Source organism: Schistocerca nitens, chromosome 1 (genome assembly GCF_023898315.1).
Source record: "Schistocerca nitens isolate TAMUIC-IGC-003100 chromosome 1, iqSchNite1.1, whole genome shotgun sequence".
NCBI lineage: Eukaryota > Metazoa > Arthropoda > Insecta > Orthoptera > Acrididae > Schistocerca > Schistocerca nitens.
This window is the reverse complement of record NC_064614.1, coordinates 788,027,682-788,048,290: the sequence shown is the minus strand read 5'-3', so window position 1 is coordinate 788,048,290 and position 20,609 is coordinate 788,027,682. Positions and strand designations below refer to the sequence as shown.

Genomic DNA, 20,609 nt, shown 5'->3' with positions numbered 1-20,609 from the left:
AGTAAATAATTTTATGATCTATTCAAAAAAAACGAAGGAGCATAAAAAGATATTTCCCTTCACAGGAATTGCATACGGAATTTTCTTTTCAACTGCTGAGTAATTTTTTGTAGAATTAGTTTTTGTGGTGCACCACTTTAATTACTTAGACATTAAGATGTGATTATACATTTTCCTTACCTGCATTGTTATCTTTAGTGTAATATTTTTTCTGCTTGAGCTATGTCATGTTTAGGTATAAGTTGCTGCTGTTTGCCAAGCATAGTGTTATTGAATTTGACTTTGTATTATTCTGATAAGCCAGTTTTACTAATGATTTATTTTTATTGTTTGCTGCACATTGCCTTAGATTAGTTGTAATATTACAATTGCTTTGCTAATTTCTTAATGCTGCTTGCTTCGCAAATCTGCGTTTTTTTCATTGCTGTTTATATTAATTGTTTTATGTGCTGCTGCATTGCCTCGTCCCTTAGTTTAGCATCTGAGCTCAGTAGATATAAGTTAGCTTAAGAGGGGGTAACCTATAAGAGAATGAGCAGCGATTAATTGGAAAAAATGCATTGAGAGGCTCTACGAGAAAAGTACAGAAAGCAGGTATAGATAGGACTTTTGGAAATAATGAAGCATGCAGGGAGATCTCCATGCAAAATACTGCAGTAAAACAAACCCTCTCCTTTCCTTTTGTGTCATCCCTCTATGTGTTTGTGTATCCTTGTGTATTTGTGTTTTTCCTCTCTTTATGTGTTTAGCTGATGTTGTTATGTTGTAAATTTTTCTAATACTATGTTATTTCCTTTGTAAAGATGTTTAGACATTATTTGTTCTGTTTTTTTTTTTTAATGCTCATGGGTGACGTTGATGTTTCGAAAGTTATTCTGAACTTTTATGTATCTACTTATGTCATAATTCCTGTAACATTGATGTATATGTTTATTTCTATTCTGTTGTAAAGCCTGTACTACAAATGTTATCTGTATTGTAATGTTCTTTAATGATGTATTTTGTACCTTTGTAATTGTATTCTTATGTTATAAAATTGTAATTGACAGCAGTTCATCAAATTGGGTAACTTGTAAGTTACATTTCACTGCACACGTTTCTATTGGTCATAGTATATGGACAATATGTGAAAAGTAGGGACTGTTAGTGTTTGTATGTGTGTTAATAATTCAGCAAGGGACTGGATAACAGCATTGCTGGTTCTAAGGACAATTCCAAAAACTTTGTGAGTGCACAAGTGGTGGTTATGGACTTGCTATATTATCCGCAAGACTCTTCAATGGTGATTGTGCACCTGCACAGTCACAACAGATGGCTGCTGGCCATCTCTAGAAGGACTGCAGTGGGTCTGCACCTCTGGTGGCCCACCAGTACCGTAATCTCTACAAGGACTACAGTGGGTCTGCGTCTTTGCTAACTCACCAGGACCATTATTTCTGCAAGGACTGCAGTGGGTCTGCGCCTCTGGTGGCCCACCAATACCATAATCTCTACCAGCACTACTGTGGGTCTGCTCTGTGATGACCTACCTAACGATATTCTTCAAAACTTCGATTGACTCCGCTGTGGGTTTGCTCTGTTGTGGCCCATTACCTGTCAGCATGTCAAGAGTCAGCACTGTCTTTCCGTTGGAAGGACAACGCTACTTCTTCAAGACTGCATGGAAATCCACTACTTCCGTGTGCATTTTCTTTTACTGCTCAGACTTTGAGAAACATACTGCAGTGTGATGAATGATCAGGACTGTCTTTATGGACTGTGAGAAAATTTTAGCTTTTGACCAACATTGTATCAAGAAGTGTGTGCATTTGATTTCTTTGTTATTGTAATTACGATTATGAAAAATTTTAACAAATCTGTATTGGCCAGTGCCCAACAAAATTTGTAAAATTTTTTTGTGGGGAGCATGGGGGCTATGTAAGTAGGCTGTTTAGGTTTTTTTATTAGTAACGCCACCTCTGTATGAAAATCACTGGCTGTGCTGTGTGCAGCCTGTGGCTGCTTTGCATTGTTGTAATACTCGCCATTGTAGTGTTAGGCAGCTGGCTGTGAACAGCGCGTAGCGTTGGGCAGTTGGAGGTGAGCCGCCAGCAGTGGTGGATGTGGGGAGAGAGATGGCGGAGTTTTGTAATCTGTCATGAACTGCTATATATATGATGATATCAAGGTAAATACATTGTTTGTTCTCTATTAATATCTTTCATTTGCTAACTATCCCTATCAGTAGTTAATGCCTTCCATAGTTTGAATCTTTTATTTAGCTGGCAGTAGTGGCGCTCGCTGTATTGCAGTAGCTTGAGCAGCGAAGATTTTTGTGAGGTAAGTGATTTGTGAAAGGTATATTTTAATGTTAGTCAGGGCCATTCTCTTGTAGAGAATTTTGAAAGTCAGATTGCGTTGCGCTAACAAAATATTGTGTGTTGAAAGTCAGATTGCGTTGCGCTAAAAAAATATTGTGTGTCAGGTTAAGCACAGTCCTGTAAAATTGTTCAAAAGGGGACGTTTCAACTTACAAAAATATTTAGTTTCATCAGACAAGAAACGACGTCCTAGTTTTGAAAATTGTTTGCGGATTTGCTGTATGAATTGCATTAGTAATAATTACTGCTGATGTATTGAGCAAGAAAATGAGGGGTCTTTCGACCAAGTTCACATAGTTTCTTCGCCTACAAATCAGGCGGTGGACGTTTGAAAATAGTCCTACCAATAGTTTCAAAGCCACAACATTCTTCTTTTTCCTTCGTTTGGCTGGGTGCCAGAACTGACTTCGTAGCTGCAGCACCCGTAAGGTAGACGTGACCACGATAACGTCGTCCACTTTTGTACTGTTATGAACACTATTTATCGACACAGTTCGCTTTTACAAATTGTGCTATGTTCGTAACTTCACGTGTGCGTAGGACTTGTTGTCGTGTCGAAAGCAATAAGCAGGGTTAGTATGATGAATTATTCTTTTCTGCCCCTGTGCAAATACGTGAGAGATGCTCTTTGGTTTAAAAATGAAAACAGAAACGAGAGTCCAAAGGAAGTTTTGAGTATTTGCAAGAAAGTTGGTAGCTATACCGAAACCGGGAGGAGACGAATGGTTGAGATTTATTTATACTTTCACAGAAAGCACCAGTATGACGTGCTAAAATCACTTCATCAGAAACTCTACCAGTAAAAAGATGTGGGCAGGAACCAATTAGATATCGGATATCATTTTGTGCAGCGCTGTGTTCGAAGCGTAAACTCCGATTGGCCGTGTCGATTGCAGGTCCTACTGCAGAGTAGAATAGTATTACGAAGCAGGCATAAAAGTTTACATAGGCTCGAACGTTTATGGAAATCAGTGCTGACCTTTTGAAAAAGTTATTAAAATTGTACAAAAAAGATTGCCAAAGTTTTTGATATTGCTTTGTCCATTGGAACGTTCCGTTATATTGCAATTGGGCATTGTGACACCAGAATAAAATCTTTCCCGTTTTGATGGCTTCTGTAGACCTGTTTATGACTGTCTTTTCAGGCGATGGCACCTAATGTTGAAAGGATCGAAATAGATTACAAGATATTTTAAATTCGACACTATGTATGCAGGAAGTTCAGGAAGTAAGTTACGTGCGTCACCCCGTTGATCACTGCGCAAGAAGGTGGCTCAACGTCAGAAGAGAGTTCCGTGTTTCCTGCTCTACCGACAGCAGGTGTATCACGGTGAGGGAGTGCAATAGCTAGAAGTGTTCTCCAAAGTTGAGGTATGGTGGACCGAACGATTCTTTTGAACAAACGGTCTAAATTGTGCACGGATTCACCGTGAAATTCTGACGGTATATGCATAAAATGCTGTGTCGTGTCCAACCATAGATAAATGGTGCCAACAATTTGACCAGTGCCGCACAGATGTAGGCGCTGCTGATGAGGAAGTCCACAACTCTTATTTTACTTTGCGATTTCCATCTTCTCGGTAAACTGAAAGGACGTGTGGGGGAAAGAGATTTTCCAACGATACGGACGTTCACGCAGCGGTTGTCCATTGGATGCTTGACTTCTGTCGTCGAGGAACTGAAAGAGTTGTTTACAGACACTTGGTGACTGTTGACAAAGAGTGTCACATAGCGGTATCACTTTGAAGGGTAGTGCAGCACTTAATAACTCTAAAAATACACAGTAAAACATGTTTATATATTTCGAAAAAAAAAACTCCCACAGCTATTGTTAACATTAGTTGATAATGAAGCTGTACGGTGCGACGTAAAGATTTATTGAGATATTATAGGTTATCGCTGAGAATGGAAGAATATGTACAGTATTAATGGTAAACGTTTGGAGCATGTCACATCGTTCATGTATGATGCAAAGAAATTATATGAACATGGGAAGAACAGGTAAGTTAAGAATTAGGATAGTCGAATGCAAGACTTTGATTTCCTGAAACGGTGCGTCTGCAAAGTGAATCGCATACACGACACCAGTGCTACCAATTCTTCTGTCCTGTTCCATAGTTTGAAAGGCGGAAATCGAATGAATTCTGAGCCGTGCTACTAGAATCGTAACATGTCACTGTAACCCGTGAAAAAGTGGATCAGACAGCCTCGAGAAATTTGCACGGAAATCTTCAGAAGTAAGAAATCCTGCAGAGGAAGTTTTGAGAACCGATGCTTTAGTATGTACCACCATCGAATATGTCGGGTACAGACCGTAAGATTAATATGAGAGAGATTAGCCGCGTACACATGCATGTAGACAATCAAAGACAGACGAAAATTGCACAGTAATTCTTTCTTTATACCGTCGCACTAACGACATAATGGCTAATATCGAAATAAGTGACCACAGGGTAGAAAAGCAATTGAAATCGCTCAACAGAGGAAGAGCAACTGGATTTGACGGGGTACCATTACCATTCTATATAGGGTGCGCAAAAGAATTTACCTCTCTTCTAACAGCAGTGTGCCATAGGCCTTTGGAGGAGCGAAGTGTTCCCGATAATCGGGAAAAAGGCACAGTTGATTCCCGTTTTTAAGAAGGGTCGTTTACAGACAAACAAAACTATACGCCTCTATCTCTGAGGTCGGTCAGTTGTAGAATTTTGGAAAATACTAACGTATTCTCACATTTCTGGAAGCCGAGGGGCTCCTCTGTAGGAACCAAGATGAGTTCCGAAAACAACCATCGTGTGAAACCCAGCTCGCTCTGTTCGTCCACAAGACAGAAAAAGCGGTAAATACAGGCGTCCATGTAGAAGCCTTGTTCCTTGACTTCCGTAAGGCATTCGATACCGTTACGCACTTCCGCCTAATGAACAAAATACGAGCGCACGGAATATCAGACCATTTGTGCGACTGGACTGAAGAGTTTCTAGCAAACATAACACAGCATGTAATTCTGAACGGAGAGAAGTCTTTAGGAGTAAAAGTAACTACGGGCGTGCCCCAGGGGAGTGTTACAGGACGAGCTATATACAAGGTGTCCCAGCTATTTTGTCCACCCAAAATATCTCTGGAACAATAACAGCTATTGGAAAACGACTTTCATCGGTATCAATGAAGGGCTGGGGCCCGTGAATGTACATATTTGGAAACATTCTAAAACGAAAGCATATGTGTTTTTTAACACAAACTTATGTTTTTTTTAAATGGACCTCCTATATTTTTTCTTCAGCAATCCATACCATGACAAAGCACATACACAATGGCGTTGATTGCATCGCAATATTCCCATTACATCCCGAGATATTGAGACGCGAAGTTGACGCTTGAAACACCCGACATGCGCTTCTAGCGCACGTCCTGAGGCTCAGGCGTGAACCCCATGCTGCCCGTAATCGCGATGTGATTGACATGTGTAATCACACCTCCATACTTATCAAGAGGTCCGAAACGAATAATACGGTCTGCTGCCATCAACTCTCATAAGCACATAATGGTTTCCCTCTTGCACGTTTTAAGTATCTACGTACACAATATGAACCAGTGCCGATCGGTGTATACCCGTCAGGTTGTCTTATTTATCCTGCACACCCAAAATAAGGTTTATCTAATGCGTTATATGACCCATTGTGCCTGTCGCGCAGGGCCTGGCTCTACCTAGTCAAGTGTCCAACGTAGTTCCCACTACTGCCACAGTTACCACTTCGCCTTGTTTATTTTTTTTCGACCCATGCAAACTCCTGTACTCCACCACCCTCCCAGCATCCCATTTGTTGTTGCTTTGGCGTGCAGTACACCGCTTGCCAGTGTAGTCGTGCATCAGAGTAATCTGGTGACGGCACGGAGGTAGTAAACATTGTGAATAAACGTTGTGTTGTGGAACTTATACTGTACAGTATAATGTACACACATGAAGATATGGTAGAAATGCTGCTGATCTATGGAGAATGTACGTTGACGGGAAATACGGTATGAGATTGCTTGTTTGTTGATAGTACTGTTAGCGAACATTATGATTATTAAGTTAATATGTCTGTTTTCTACCCTACTCTACATACCTGTACTGTACCCTGCTGTAGGTGGACGAAATGCTGTTCAGGCAGAACGACTGTACAGAAGACGATTCCCTGACAAGCCATCGCCTTCGCGCCGGATGTTTGGTCGTCTCACATCTCGTCTACGTGAAACGGGAAGCTTAAATCCAAGACCTCGACATCGTCCTAGAACACGCACAGATGAACGTGCTGAAGTTGCTGTGCTCGCTACCATAGCTGTGAATCCTCAAATCAGCGCACGTCAAATTGAACGTGAAGTTGGTGTGTCGAAATCAAGTGCACAGCGTATTCTTAAACGTCATAAATTTCATCCTTACCATGATCATTTACACCAGGATCTTCTTAGAAATGACTTCCGCAATAGGGTAACATTTTGTCGGTGGGCTCAGCAAAAACTTCTGACTAATCCAAATTTTTTTGCAGATGTTCTCTTTACCGACGAGGCATCATTCTCCAACAAAGGAATTGTCAATATGAGGAATATGCATTATTGGTCCGCAGACAATCCAAAATGGCTCCGTCAGGTAGAGCATCAACGTCCGTGGAAAGTTAATGTTTGGTGTGGAATTATTGGAGATACCCTTATCGGACCTTTCTTTATAAATGGCATCCAAAATGGCAGACAATACTCCAGATTTATACGACACAATCTTCCTGTTCTCTTGGACACCATACCTCTGAACCGGAGAATGGCCATGTGGTATCAGCATGACGGATGCCCTGCACATAACGCCTTACGAGCACGACGACTTCTGAACCGTAAGTTCCCTGGTAGGTGGATTGGACGAGGTGGCCCAGTTAGGTGGCCTGCCCTATCTCCGGACCTTTACACCGCTGGATTATTGTCTTTGGGGAGCAGTGAAGGACGCTGTTTACCAACATGAACCAACAACACCAGAGGACATGAAGCAACACATTATTGATGCTTGTACAGCCATCAAAGAGGAAACAGTAGCACGAAGTAGGGCATCCTTCATCCGCAGAGTGACCGTATGTATGCAAGCCAATGGGCATCACTTTGAGCATGAGATGTGAACGCTATGTTTAGCATGTAGTGCTGGTATCACAGTGGAAGTTTCTACAAAGGGCCATTTTACCCAGTGATGTTAAGAAACATTTGTTTGCAACAATTTGTCATTTAACGCATTAGATAAACTTAACATTGATAATTATGTGATAATAAAACTAATTGGTTAAACATGTTTACATTCATCTTCTATGTCCTACCTGAACTTCCCAAATCAAAACATTTTTACCTAAACAACGGTAAAACTTTTAGTCCACTTGCTCGTTTCACTAAAACCATCAACATGAATTTCACTATTACGAGTGAATGATTAACTGTCACTTGCGCTAGATCTACAGTAAAGTAAAGTTTTTAGTAACGGATTAGCGATAAGCGAAGTTAACTTTGTGACTAACGTTGCGGTACACAGATGTGTTACAGAACCGCATCACCCCTAGCCTATGGGATAAATACCTGCTGCAATGTACGACGTTAATGCAGGATGGCAGCAGACCGTATTATTCGTTTCAGACCTCTTGATAAGTATGGAGGTGTGATTACACATGTCAATCACATCGCGATTACGGGCAGCATGGGGTTCACGCCTGAGCCTCAGGACGTGCGCTAGCAGCGCTTGTCGGGTGTTTCAAGCGTCAACTTCGCGTCTTAATATCTCGGGATGTAATGGGAATATTGCGATGCAATCAACGCCATTGTGTATGTGCTTTGTCATGGTATGGATTGCTGAAGAAAAAATATAGGAGATCCATTTAAAAAAACATAAGTTTGTGTTAAAAAACACATATGCTTTCGTTTTAGAATGTTTCCAAATATGTACATTCATGGGCCCCAGCCCTTCATTGATACCGGTGAAAGTCGTTTTCCAATAGCTGTTATTGTTCCAGAGATATTTTGGGTCGACAAGATAGCTGGGACACCCTGTATATAAATGAGCTAGCAGATAACGTCCGAATTTCGGAGGCTTTTCGCGGATGATGCTGTCGTATACAGCGAAGAGGCGACTCTAGAAAATTCTTACGAAATGCAGGAAGACATGGCGCAGGGAATGGCAATTAACCCTCAGTATAAACAAATGTAGCGTACTACGAATACATAGACAGATAGACCCCTTATTGTATGATTAAAAAATTGCAGAGCAATCAGTGGAAGCATTTACATTCATAAAATATGTAGGAGAATGGGTACGGATCGATCTGCAGTGGAACGACCATATAAAATTAATCACGAGTAAGTCAGATGGCAGACTGATTACATGTTCATGTTGTAAGCACTAAAGTGTTACAGATACGATCAACCAACTCCAGCGGCAGACACTGCAAGAGAGACGTTCTCAATCACAATGTGGTTTTCCTGTTCAAGTTCCGAGAGCGAACGTTCCTAGAAAAATCAACAAATATATTACTTCCTCCTACATATATCTCACGAAGAGACCAAGAAGATGATAAAATTAGAGTGATTCGACCCCACACAAAGGCTGACCGGCAATCGCTCTTCCCGCCAATTACTCGCTAATGGAACAGAGCAGGGGGGGAGGGGGGGGGGGGGAGTGACAGTGGTACCGAAACTACCTTCCGCCATACACCGCAAGGAGGCTTTTTGGTGACGAATCAAAATTGTATTTCTACAAGGCGATGAAACGTTTCCTGTGGAACAATAATGACGAAAAATGTTGTTGCTAGCGCAGAGCCACTGCCGTGAAACAACTTACAAATATTCACTCGAGTTCTAGACAGAAATGTAAGCGTCCTAATCCATAGCCAGTACATTTACTGAGGTGAAACTACTCTCCAGCAACAACCTATTATATACCGAATGCTATTTCATCTCCAAACCCGCTATGCACATTATCGAGCTGTTCCAGGACCTCCAGGTAGCACTTTAAGACGACTTTTTAGTTCTCCGCTGTTATACTGCACATAGAGCAGTAAGAGCCCTAAACACGACGTAAAAGAAAAGCCTTCTTTAACTCCTGCTTATACAGATTTAACAATAGAGTCTAAATAGGCCGTCAGAGGCCGTTCTTCAGCCAGTCTCCAAATCACACACTGAGCGTCGGGCCCTTGAACGCCCATCCATATTTAGGTTTTCCATCATTTGTCAAAATCACTTAAGTTAAAACCTAAGAGGTTCCTTGGAATGGGCACAGCCGAAGTTATTCCCGGTTCTTCTCAATTCCAATATTGCACTTCTTCTCTACTGGTCTCGTCGTCAGCCTGCCGTTAAATCCTTATCTTCTATCATTCCTTTTCATTCCAGATCTCAAGTTCTCACCGAAACAGCATACTGTGTACCATGATTCATATTGCATTACATATCTTTCGATTTTCTTCTTCGCGTGAGGTGCCAGTGCCGTGAAATTATTGTGTTAAAAATCACCATTTCCACCATGGATTTATTTGCAAATTTCTATTCATTGCATTACCCAGCCCCATGGGTTAGTTTCATTTATGAAGGTTTCAATTTTTCTACCGTGTTATCGAGGCATACACCATGTAATGCACTTGACTGTTCTCCGTGTGGTTGGCTGCCATGTGGTTGGCTACCAAGCCACAGCCAAGCAAGACGGCTCAGAGATACAAATTGGCCGTGTCGTTTACAAACGAAATTAATTATCTATATCTTTGTGCATGTTCCATCACATTGAAACTGCTGACATCATATATGTAATCAAGTTCCTCCCACATTCGACGTGTAGGTCTGTTCGAAGGCACTGTTGAAACGAGGTCGTTGTTATGGCAAAAGTGTAGCAGACACTGGATCTTTCACACTACACGCACGCTGCATGAGATTAACTCGTTGGTACTTAGATGCCATAACAGAAATATGTGATCTTTCTCCTTTTTACGAATAACTGAACGGTTTACCAGTGCTATGTTTAAGAATTCGCGAGATGTCTACATTCTGGATTTCTGGCTTGCGACATATGCAAATTCTGCAACATGTCCAGGTACTCGTGTCTTGTAATGCTCACAGACTCCAATGTCATCATCGTCGACGGGACGTTACAGACTAATCTTGTTTCCTTGTAAAGGCGTGTTCCAACAGAAGAAGAGGGCAGGGGACTTAATCTTCAGAGTATGAGATCGCACTGAAGACATTCGTTTCTGATTTTTCGCAAGAGTATTGCACGATAGTGTTGGGATTTCCTGTGTCACAAATTCGTATATTGTGTCTACACACCTTTTGAAATGGCGTGTGATTAAGGAGTGGACTCGTGATCGAGAATAGTCGTTACGTCGTTTCCGTAAATATGTTGTGCAAAATGTCTGGATGGTTTCTTCGAAAACTACACGGTTAGTTTCCTTCCCATGCTGGTTTATGCTTTATGCTAATGACCTCAACAACGACAGGAGCTCGCTTCCTTCCTTCCTTCCTTCCTTCCTTCCATCGTTTGCGTAAGATCTTCCAAAAGATCGTCTGTGCAGTGTTCAGCTCTCCAGCAGCCTAGTAAAGTCAACCACTTTCTTGGTCGCTGTCAGCAGATGTTGTCCCGTTACAGAGGCGTCCCGAGGCTGTAACTCGCTGCGTCTTTGTGAGACTTCGTTACAAAGTAACATTCTACTATTGGAAGAGTGTGATATCAGTTAACGACCAAACCTTTCTGAGTGTCTGTCGACAACTTTACGAGAATTAATCAGAAAGTCGTAAGTGTCATCTCTACAATAAAGTTAGGTAATTAATTTTTCGTTCGTTTACAAATACGTACCTGGAGTCCCAGTACTTGGCTCGCCTCTAGGCAAGGCAAAACAAAATTGCGCAGTCCAGTAAATGAGCCGCTTAAATGAGTACGGTATATCTGTCATTCGGCTGAAATACACTCCTGGAAATTGAAATAAGAACACCGTGAATTCATTGTCCCAGGAAGGGGAAACTTTATTGACACATTCCTGGGGTCAGATACATCACATGATCACACTGACAGAACCACAGGCACATAGACACAGGCAACAGAGCATGCACAATGTCGGCACTAGTACAGTGTATATCCACCTTTCGCAGCAATGCAGGCTGCTATTCTCCCATGGAGACGATCGTAGAGATGCTGGATGTAGTCCTGTGGAACGGCTTGCCATGCCATTTCCACCTGGCGCCTCAGTTGGACCAGCGTTCGTGCTGGACGTGCAGACCGCGTGAGACGACGCTTCATCCAGTCCCAAACATGCTCAATGGAGGACAGATCCGGAGATCTTGCTGGCCAGGGTAGTTGACTTACACCTTCTAGAGCACGTTGGGTGGCACGGGATACATGCGGACGTGCATTGTCCTGTTGGAACAGCAAGTTCCCTTTCCGGTCTAGGAATGGTAGAACGATGGGTTCGATGACGGTTTGGATGTACCGTGCACTATTCAGTGTCCCCTCGACGATCACCAGTGGTGTACGGCCAGTGTAGGAGATCGCTCCCCACACCATGATGCCGGGTGTTGGCCCTGTGTGCCTCGGTCGTATGCAGTCCTGATTGTGGCGCTCACCTGCACGGCGCCAAACACGCATACGACCATCATTGGCACCAAGGCAGAAGCGACTCTCATCGCTGAAGACGACACGTCTCCATTCGTCCCTCCATTCACGCCTGTCGCGACACCACTGGAGGCGGGCTGCACGATGTTGGGGCGTGAGCGGAAGACGGCCTAACGGTGTGCGGGACCGTAGCCCAGCTTCATGGAGACGGTTGCGAATGGTCCTCGCCGATACCCCAGGAGCAACAGTGTCCCTAATTTGCTGGGAAGTGGCGGTGCGGTCCCCTACGGCACTGCGTAGGATCCTACGGTCTTGGCGTGCATCCGTGCGTCGCTGCGGTCCGGTCCCAGGTCGACGGGCACGTGCACCTTCCGCCGACCACTGGCGACAACATCGATGTACTGTGGAGACCTCACGCCCCACGTGTTGAGCAATTCGGCGGTACGTCCACCCGGCCTCCCGCATACCCACTATACGCCCTCGCTCAAAGTCCGTCAACTGCACATACGGTTCACGTCCACGCTGTCGCGGCATGCTACCAGTGTTAAAGACTGCGATGGAGCTGCGTATGCCACGGCAAACTGGCTGACACTGACGGCGGCGGTGCACAAATGCTGCGCAGCTAGCGCCATTCGACGGCCAACACCGCGGTTCCTGGTGTGTCCGCTGTGCCGTGCGTGTGATCATTGCTTGTACAGCCCTCTCGCAGTGTCCGGAGCAAGTATGGTGGGTCTGACACACCGGTGTCAATGTGTTCTTTTTTCCATTTCCAGGAGTGTAGTTGGACTGATTGCGGTGGCAGATTGATGTGCTGCGTAGCGCGTGGTATAGGCTAGGTTGAAAGCTGATAATTTCAGTGGGAGTCAGCGAAGCCGACAATGTGAATGCTAGTAAAGGTTGTGGTAAGATATTGCCTGTAGCGTAGCGCCGGCCGTAGTGGCCGATCGGTTCTAGGCGCTACAGTCTGGAACCGCGAGACCGCTACAGTCGCAGGTTCGAATCCTGCCTCGGGCATGGATGTGTGTGATGTCCTTAGGTTAGTTTGGTTTAAGTAGTTCAAAGTTCTATGGGACTGATGACCTCAGCAGTTAAGTCCCATAGTGCTCAGAGCCATTTTAACCAGTAGCGTAGCCTAATGTTTACGTTCGCGCCATATTTAATCGATCGCTTTCAGGGGAACGTCAGTTGCTCACACTCATTTTAGTTTCTCGTGTCTGCTGATAAAGTGGGGACAGGCCGCAGCATTTTGTTGCGGCTCCACTAGCGGCGTGCTACGGCTCTGTAGCGCAGGGATTTCTGTGTGAACAGCACTGCAAACACGTAGCTGCAAACAAACCAAAAATTAATTACGAAAGTTTATTTTTTCGAAGTGATAATCAAAACTTTTTGTGAACACCTCTCGTATTAACTGGTGCTAAGCTCTGATGACAGAAAATAAAAACTGCTGGACCAAAAAAGAACTCTTTCGTTATTTGATTAAACTGCGAAGTTTTGCAGTATTGCTGTAAAAATTATAGGTACTGTACATTGGTTAAATAGCTTCATTTGGAATGACCTTGTCTGTTCCAGCTATCGACAGCAATCGTAGCAGGCGAAAGAGTTAGAATGCATCAATAAAATGCCGGCATTAAGTGTGTGTATATTATTGTCAAGTGGATCTATTCTAATGCTGTTTTATAACATAGAATTTCTACGGCTTGTGATCTCATTTGTCGCCCATCTCCAGTCGTTTCCTTGTTTTATCTCATATTCGTGCTACGGGTTCGAGTGCAGAATGTTATATGACGAGTATCCACTCTTGCCCTGCGGTCGTCTTGAAATAGGATCAGTCGATAGTATTAGTCGAGGGCAGAGTGAGGTAGTCTCGTAGAGCCCAGCGCAAAACAGTCAACGATGAAAATTTTGTCGAATTTCGTTGTCAGATTTATTTCAGTATATCCTTTTGCATCTAATATTGCTGACGTTCTTTTATTTAGAAACTAGATCAGCTCACAACCAGGGAAATCAGTGAGAAATCTTCGTCGGAAAGGAACAATGATCAACAACGTACAGTCACAGTGGCCGCTAATTCAGAAGCGATCAAGAGTCGTCCGCAGATACTTGCGGCGGTGTCATACTCGTCGGAAGCTCTTCTCGCGGCTGGTGCTATTGCGTCTGTTCTGTCCTTGTATATTACTGCGGAGAACGGCATTCACAACTTGTCAGCACTCTTTCCTATATGAAAGGGAGAGCTGAGAATTGGAAGAATCTGGCTAGCTAGTCGCCAGTTAACATGCCAGGTGTTAGTTAGTTAGAAAGCAGAACGAATAGAACGAATCAGTTTACAATTGTACTACACTTTCACAGTGATAAATGCCAACGTTGTGATAGTTTACCTGGTTGTCATTTACATTAACCGATTATATGCCCATACATATTATTCTCAATGGTCAAGTCAGAAGATGCGTGCTTTCTAAAAATAAAACTGTAAAAATATGCCGCAAACCGTAACGTATATCTGCATGACAAATGCTTTGCAGCTAATATTATTAATTAATACTGTAGTTCATAACTTGTAATAATAAAGGTTGATTATCAAATATTTAATAATAAACACACACTAGCGTAAAACACGTTTTATTTTGATTATTCTTGTTCCACAGTAGTGACGATGTTATGTGCCAATGGGGTTATTGTCAACCCACTGAAGAAAAAACTCCTTGCAGAACTCACAGCTGTTGCTTGTGATCACTAATAAATGATATGTGCGAAAATCATAAAACTCTGTGTTAAAATGAGTTCTGGACATATACGAATTACTCATCAACTATGTTTGTTTTTATTTATAGTGATTTTCGTGGCGTGTAGCCTTATACAGAAGATGCTGAAGTTCAGATGGGTATCGAATAACTAATGAGGAGGTACTGAACTAATTAGGGAAAAAAGAAATTTGTGGCACAACTTGAATAAAAGAAGGGATTGGTTGATGGAATACATTTTAAGGTATCAAGGAACGCTCAGTTTCGTTATGGAATGTGGGGGGTAAAAATTGTTGCAGACATAGACTTGAATTCGGTAAGCAGGTTTAAACGGATGTACGGTATAGGTTGCACCAGTCATTCAGAGATGAAGAGGCCGGTACAGGATAGACTATCATGGGGAATTGCACCTAACCAGTCTTCGAGCCAAAGATCACAACAACATAGTGATTTAAGCTGTAGGACACACACTTTATGATTACATTTTCAGAAATTATTCTCTGGATAGTGGGAAATGTGTAGCATAAACCTTTTCAGTTTGTGTTTGCAGTTAATTTAATTACTTGTCAGATTCTTCACATCACTAAGTAAGCGCTAAAGATTTTTATGACTGAATCGAACGGGGTGGCGCAGTGGTTAGCACACTGGACTCGCATTCGGGAGGACGACAGTTCAAACCCGTCTCCGGCCATCCTGATTTAGGCAAATGCCGGGATGCTTCCTTTGAAAAGGCATGACCTATTTCCTTCCCAATGCTTCTCTAATCCGAGCTGCCGGCCGCTGTGGCCGAGCAGTTCTAGGCGCTGCAGTCCGGAACCGCGCGACTGCTACGGTCGCAGGTTCGAATCCTGCCTCGGGCATGGATGTGTGTGATGTCCTTAGGTTAGTTAGTTTTAAGTAGTTCTAAGTTCTAGGGGACTGATGACCTCAGAAGTTAAGTCCCATAGTGCTCAGAGCCATTTGAACCATTTAATCCGAGCTTGTGCTCCGACTCTAATGACCTCGTTGTCGAAGGGACGTTAAACACTAATCTCCTCCTCCTTTTATGACTGAATAAGCCAGTCCTTTCTGTGACACATTAAGGCTGAACGATGGATAATAATAAGTACTTCGAATGTTGCATTTATGAATTTATAGTTGTCATTGGATTAATACTCTCCACGGCTAAATATATAAAAAAAGGGGGCTAAATATTGGTGGCAAGCTTCGCGATGACCCTTGAGACAGGGCTAAACTTCTCACAACTCCACAGTCATTAATTATAATCCCTGTATCTATGTGCCCTCTCTCGTAGGGATTCCGAGATACGATTACTGGATTGGAATGTGTTCACCTGTAGAATTTCATAAACTGTCTCCATCTAGGTCCTAGGAACTTTTGTCGATAACCTCCACAACAACAAAACAGGAATACAGTTCAAAGACAGTAGGAGGAAAAAAAATCACATAGTAACACCTCATTCCAATTTCCGCGATAAAGATTGTAATTTATTAGCTGCAACGAAACCCAAACCTAGGGAAGCCCGTCTTGTTCATTAAAGTATTGCCGTTCAGCTCGTTACTGTACTCCAAAGCGTAGGTTGAGGTCTCTGCTTACTGTGTGTGTGTGTGTGTGTGTGTGTGTGTGTGTGTGTGTGTGTATGCGTGCGTGCGTGTTTACTATGTAAACAACTACACTCGCCTAGAAAACGGGGAATAGTTCAATCAGAAATCCAACCCAGCGCATGGAAGCGCACTCTCTGATGATCGCAGTTTCCCGTACTCAAGAAATAATTTGGTTGATCGTGAAGGATCACTCACTACGGACTTCGCAGGACACCACTTCTATACCAAACCGCTGCACGAAATATTTAATACTTGACCCAGTCGATCACTCTCAGCAACAGAATTCAGACATTTACATTGTCTAACGGCACTAGCATTTGCTGCAAAGAAGTAAATTTCTTTACAGTTAGTGTTGGAAAACACTGACTAACGGGAAATCACAAGCTCTTCAGCGAGCCTAGCCGGCTGGGACCACGATCCTTTTATGAATGTTAGGGATAGACCGTCTCGTCGTTTTCATGCTGGAGAAAGTCTCTTCCCTGGATACCGAAAACCGTCTCTAGCGTGCACAGTAGGCACAAGACGAGAGCAAAGGCTTGAAAATATGTTCCAGTAAACATATACTGACCACCTGCTTAACTGACTTCGGTCCAACTTTCGAACGCAATGCAGCATCGATTTTGCGTGGTATGAATTCAACAAGTCCTTAATATGTTTCCGGAGGTCTGTGGCACCAGATGCCTGTGCACTGGAGACGAAGTAATCATAATTTATTGGTTTCTGGTCGTGGCCATCGGGCTAGCACCAGACATTGTCCCAGGTGTGGGATCATCGGGCCTGCATCAGGTGAGTCTTGCGGCTAAGACATCAACATAAGCTCACTGTCATGCTCCTCAAACCACTGTAGCTTGTTTCTGGCCTCCCCTGTTGGAAGACGCCATCGCCATTGGGGAAGACATAAAATATCAAGGGATGTATGTGGTTCGCAATAATGTTCACGTTGTCCTCAGGTCTCATGGTGCCTTCGATTACTACCGCGGGTCCCATGAAAGCTCAGGCATAACATTATCCCCACCGACCTGTGTCCATGGGACAGTACTTATTTCGGGTAGCTGTTCGCCTGGATGACGGCGTATCTGGGTGACGTCTGATCGATCGCCTGCTGTAACAAGGAACGTGATTCATCCGATCAGGCGACATTTTTCCGTTGATCCACGGTCCAATCTCGGTGATCCCGTGCCAAGATCGTAATTGATGACGGTATTGGGTTAACATGGGAGGAGTCGTCTGCTGCGTAGACATAAGTTCAACAATGTCGAGTCAATAGTGTGCTCCGAAATACTTTTGTCCCTACCACCGTTCTTCTGTGTCGACAGATCTGCCGCAGATCGCCGCCTATTTTGTTTTACATAGCGGGGAAGTCTCTGACCTGCATGTTCTGTGATGACCAGTGGACGTCCAACACCTTGTCGCGTACTCGAGGTTTCACCATGCTTGAACCGCTGTCATTTGATTCTCACGACAGTAGCACGCCGTTTCCGAAATGTTCATTGTCAGGCACCAGGCCATAACAGTCTGTCCTTTGTGATTGTCGCTTATTTAAGCGATTTTCACTGGCGGTACCTATCCTCTCTAGAATGATTCCCCGTTCGTTTCTGCTCCGCGTATGCAGGGTGTCCGGAAATTCCCGTTACAAACTTTTACGAGTACGATTTGTAGAGGAGAGTGAGTACGTAATATTTTGAGTAGGAACACACATCTGGAAACGTACCGTTTCCGTGCTATAGGCGTTTGAAAACATGTTTGTTAAGTAGATTTGCAACAGGGTAATCATGGTGGAGGGAGAGGGGTGGGTTGCTTTCACCTGGTTGGCTGATGTCATTTGACGCCTGTCTTACCACTCTCAACTGGTTCGAGACTCATTCACGTGTCTACGAGTGTTAGAGGTGGTATGGAGTGTTGGAAGTGGTATGGATGTAATTTGTGGTCATCCGCAACATACCAGACGGTGCTGGGAGCAACATCCGTTGCACACGCAATTGCTCGTGTATTCGTTGACGGGTTCTCTTCAACATGATGCGGTACGACCTCTTCCAGTTCGGGTGTGTAGCGTCTCCTTGGAGCACCACAGTCACGTCTGCTGACGGTGAGTGTACCCCAGTATCGAAGCCGTTGCGTAATTGTGGCGAAAAGGGTACGCAATGGAGTCGAATGTTGTGCATATCGATCTTAATAAAGGCGACGAGCAGCTGCTCCATTATCGTGAGCTTCGCCATACGGAAGCATAATGTCGCGTGTATTCTGCAAACGTGTACTCATCCATGTTGCTCGAACAGTCACAGACATGTGAATGAAGCTCGAACTGTGGGTCAGAGAGGTAGGACAGACGTCAACTGACACGAGCCTATCCGACGTAAGCACCCATTACTACCCTGTTACAGAGCACCCATCATACTACACTGTAGCAGACCTTCCCACAAAAACATGTTTTCAAACCGGACATGGTTTACCACTCAAAATATTATGTACTCACTCCTCTCTACAAGTTCAAATGGTTCAAATGGCTCTGAGCACTATGGGACTCAACTGCTGTGGTCATCAGTCCCCTAGAACTTAAAACTGCTTAAACCTAACTAACCTAAGGACATCACACACATCCATGCCCGAGGCAGGATTCGAACCTGCGACCGTAGCAGTCGCACGGTTCCGGACTGCACGGCTAGAACCGCGAGACCACCGCGGCCGGCTCTCTACAAGTCTTAGAACTTTGAAATTGGAATTTCGGAACACCCTGTACACTTTCCTTACTGCGTCTCGTGCCTGCAACGACAGCAGGCGAAATACAGTGTAGCAGTGGGCAGTGTTGATAATGTTTTGCATTGTCAGTGTACGTCTGACGAGAAATACAACTGACCCAATATCGATCCCTGATGCGATGTTGCTACCGACTAGAGTCTAGCCGATGGTGAATTAGTTCTTGTACCTTGTAATAAATTGTGGCTTGTTTGCGAACATTTTGTGCTGGTATTCACAGAGGCTTCCGAGGCACCGGCGGACCTGAGCCAGAGGGTGGTGTTTCGCGCCCCTTCCAAATCGACGCCGGCGGCCGAGCCGGACGCCGGCGGCAGGGGGAGTGGCAACAGCGGCAGAGGCGGAGGCGGCAGTAGCAGCAGTAGAAGTAGCAGCAGCAGCAGCAGCAGCAGGAAGCGAGTGGCGGCCGGTCCAGAGGGGCCTCAAGCCCGGGCTCGGCCGCGGCGCGCTCCTGCCTCCACAAGTCTGCTCAGCTTCGGGGACGGCGACGACCAGGAGGTCGAAGACTGAGCGCACAGCTCGCGGTCCTCACTGGCCGGAGGCGGCGCCCACTCTGCACTCGCAGCCTCCTCTGCCGCCCAGCGACGGTCTCCTCTCTGAGGCGCAGTCGAGCCTCGGTCCGTTCGTCAGCTTTCATCTTCGCTGCAGGTACTACCTTCGCAGCCAATCCCCTCGTTTGTGCTCCGTAGTACTCTCTCTTCCACAATGCGTTCATTTTTATCAGCACTCATAGTCTACGATGATTTTACGATTTCTTTTACCGATATAATAGTCCTTTAAGGATAATTTAAGTCCCATAAGTAGTGAGTTTGTTTATTTATCCTTGTAGGATACGTCCAGTTTTTTCACAGAACAAGTATTTCAACACATCACGAAAAGTTTATAACATACACTCACCATTACATAAAACGTATACATATTAAAAGCAGTTATGAAGAAAAAGACAGTTACACATCAATATCGAACTTCTTAACCCAGTTCAACATGGCTTATAGTTATGATTTCATTAAGCCAATCCTACTGTCTTGACAGTAAAGACAAATCTCTCTGATGAGCTGCTGACTATTTACGGATGAACTATTGACTAACAGTTTTAAACAGAAATGAAAGCACAGACCAAAACTCTTATTAAAATCCTTAGGGGCAAATAAATACAAATCGTATCTGCCCATAGTTAGATATTTACACCTCATTACCGTTCGGTTTTGCTGATGCTACTGTAAAGAGACAATCGCTGTGGGAAATAAACTGCGTATAACAACAAAAATGAGAATATTTATTGTCCTTCCTTGACAAACTGCTGTACGTTTCCCTCGTATGTGCAGATTCACATTGATTTACGATTGATTGTGCCCAGTAGTTTCCTGTCCCTCCGTACCTCATCCTCCGCTCCCCTGCATTCTGAAATATAAACTTGAGAGAAGCTTCGTGTATAAGTACCAGGTTAGATGTGAAGCGCGACGAGTTGCGTAGCTGTAACTATTCATGTGAACTTTTACAGTTTTAATTGTTGCACTGTCCTAAAAATCCTATTTTCGGCCATCTGCGTAACATCTGATATATTGTAGTT

General features: G+C 43.9%; 1 protein-coding gene across 1 annotated transcript in view; it reads left to right on the top strand.

Moving 5' to 3' along the window:
- LOC126261993 (uncharacterized protein KIAA1143 homolog) overlaps positions 1-20,289 on the top strand; it is a 346,013-nt gene extending 325,724 nt beyond the window's left edge. Inside the window, exon 3 of the mRNA XM_049958585.1 lies at positions 19,263-20,289. Within this exon, the coding sequence (XP_049814542.1) occupies positions 19,263-19,549 (287 nt within the window). The 3' untranslated portion in view covers positions 19,550-20,289. The remainder of the gene's footprint in view (positions 1-19,262) is intronic.
- The last annotated feature ends 320 nt before the right edge of the window (positions 20,290-20,609 follow it).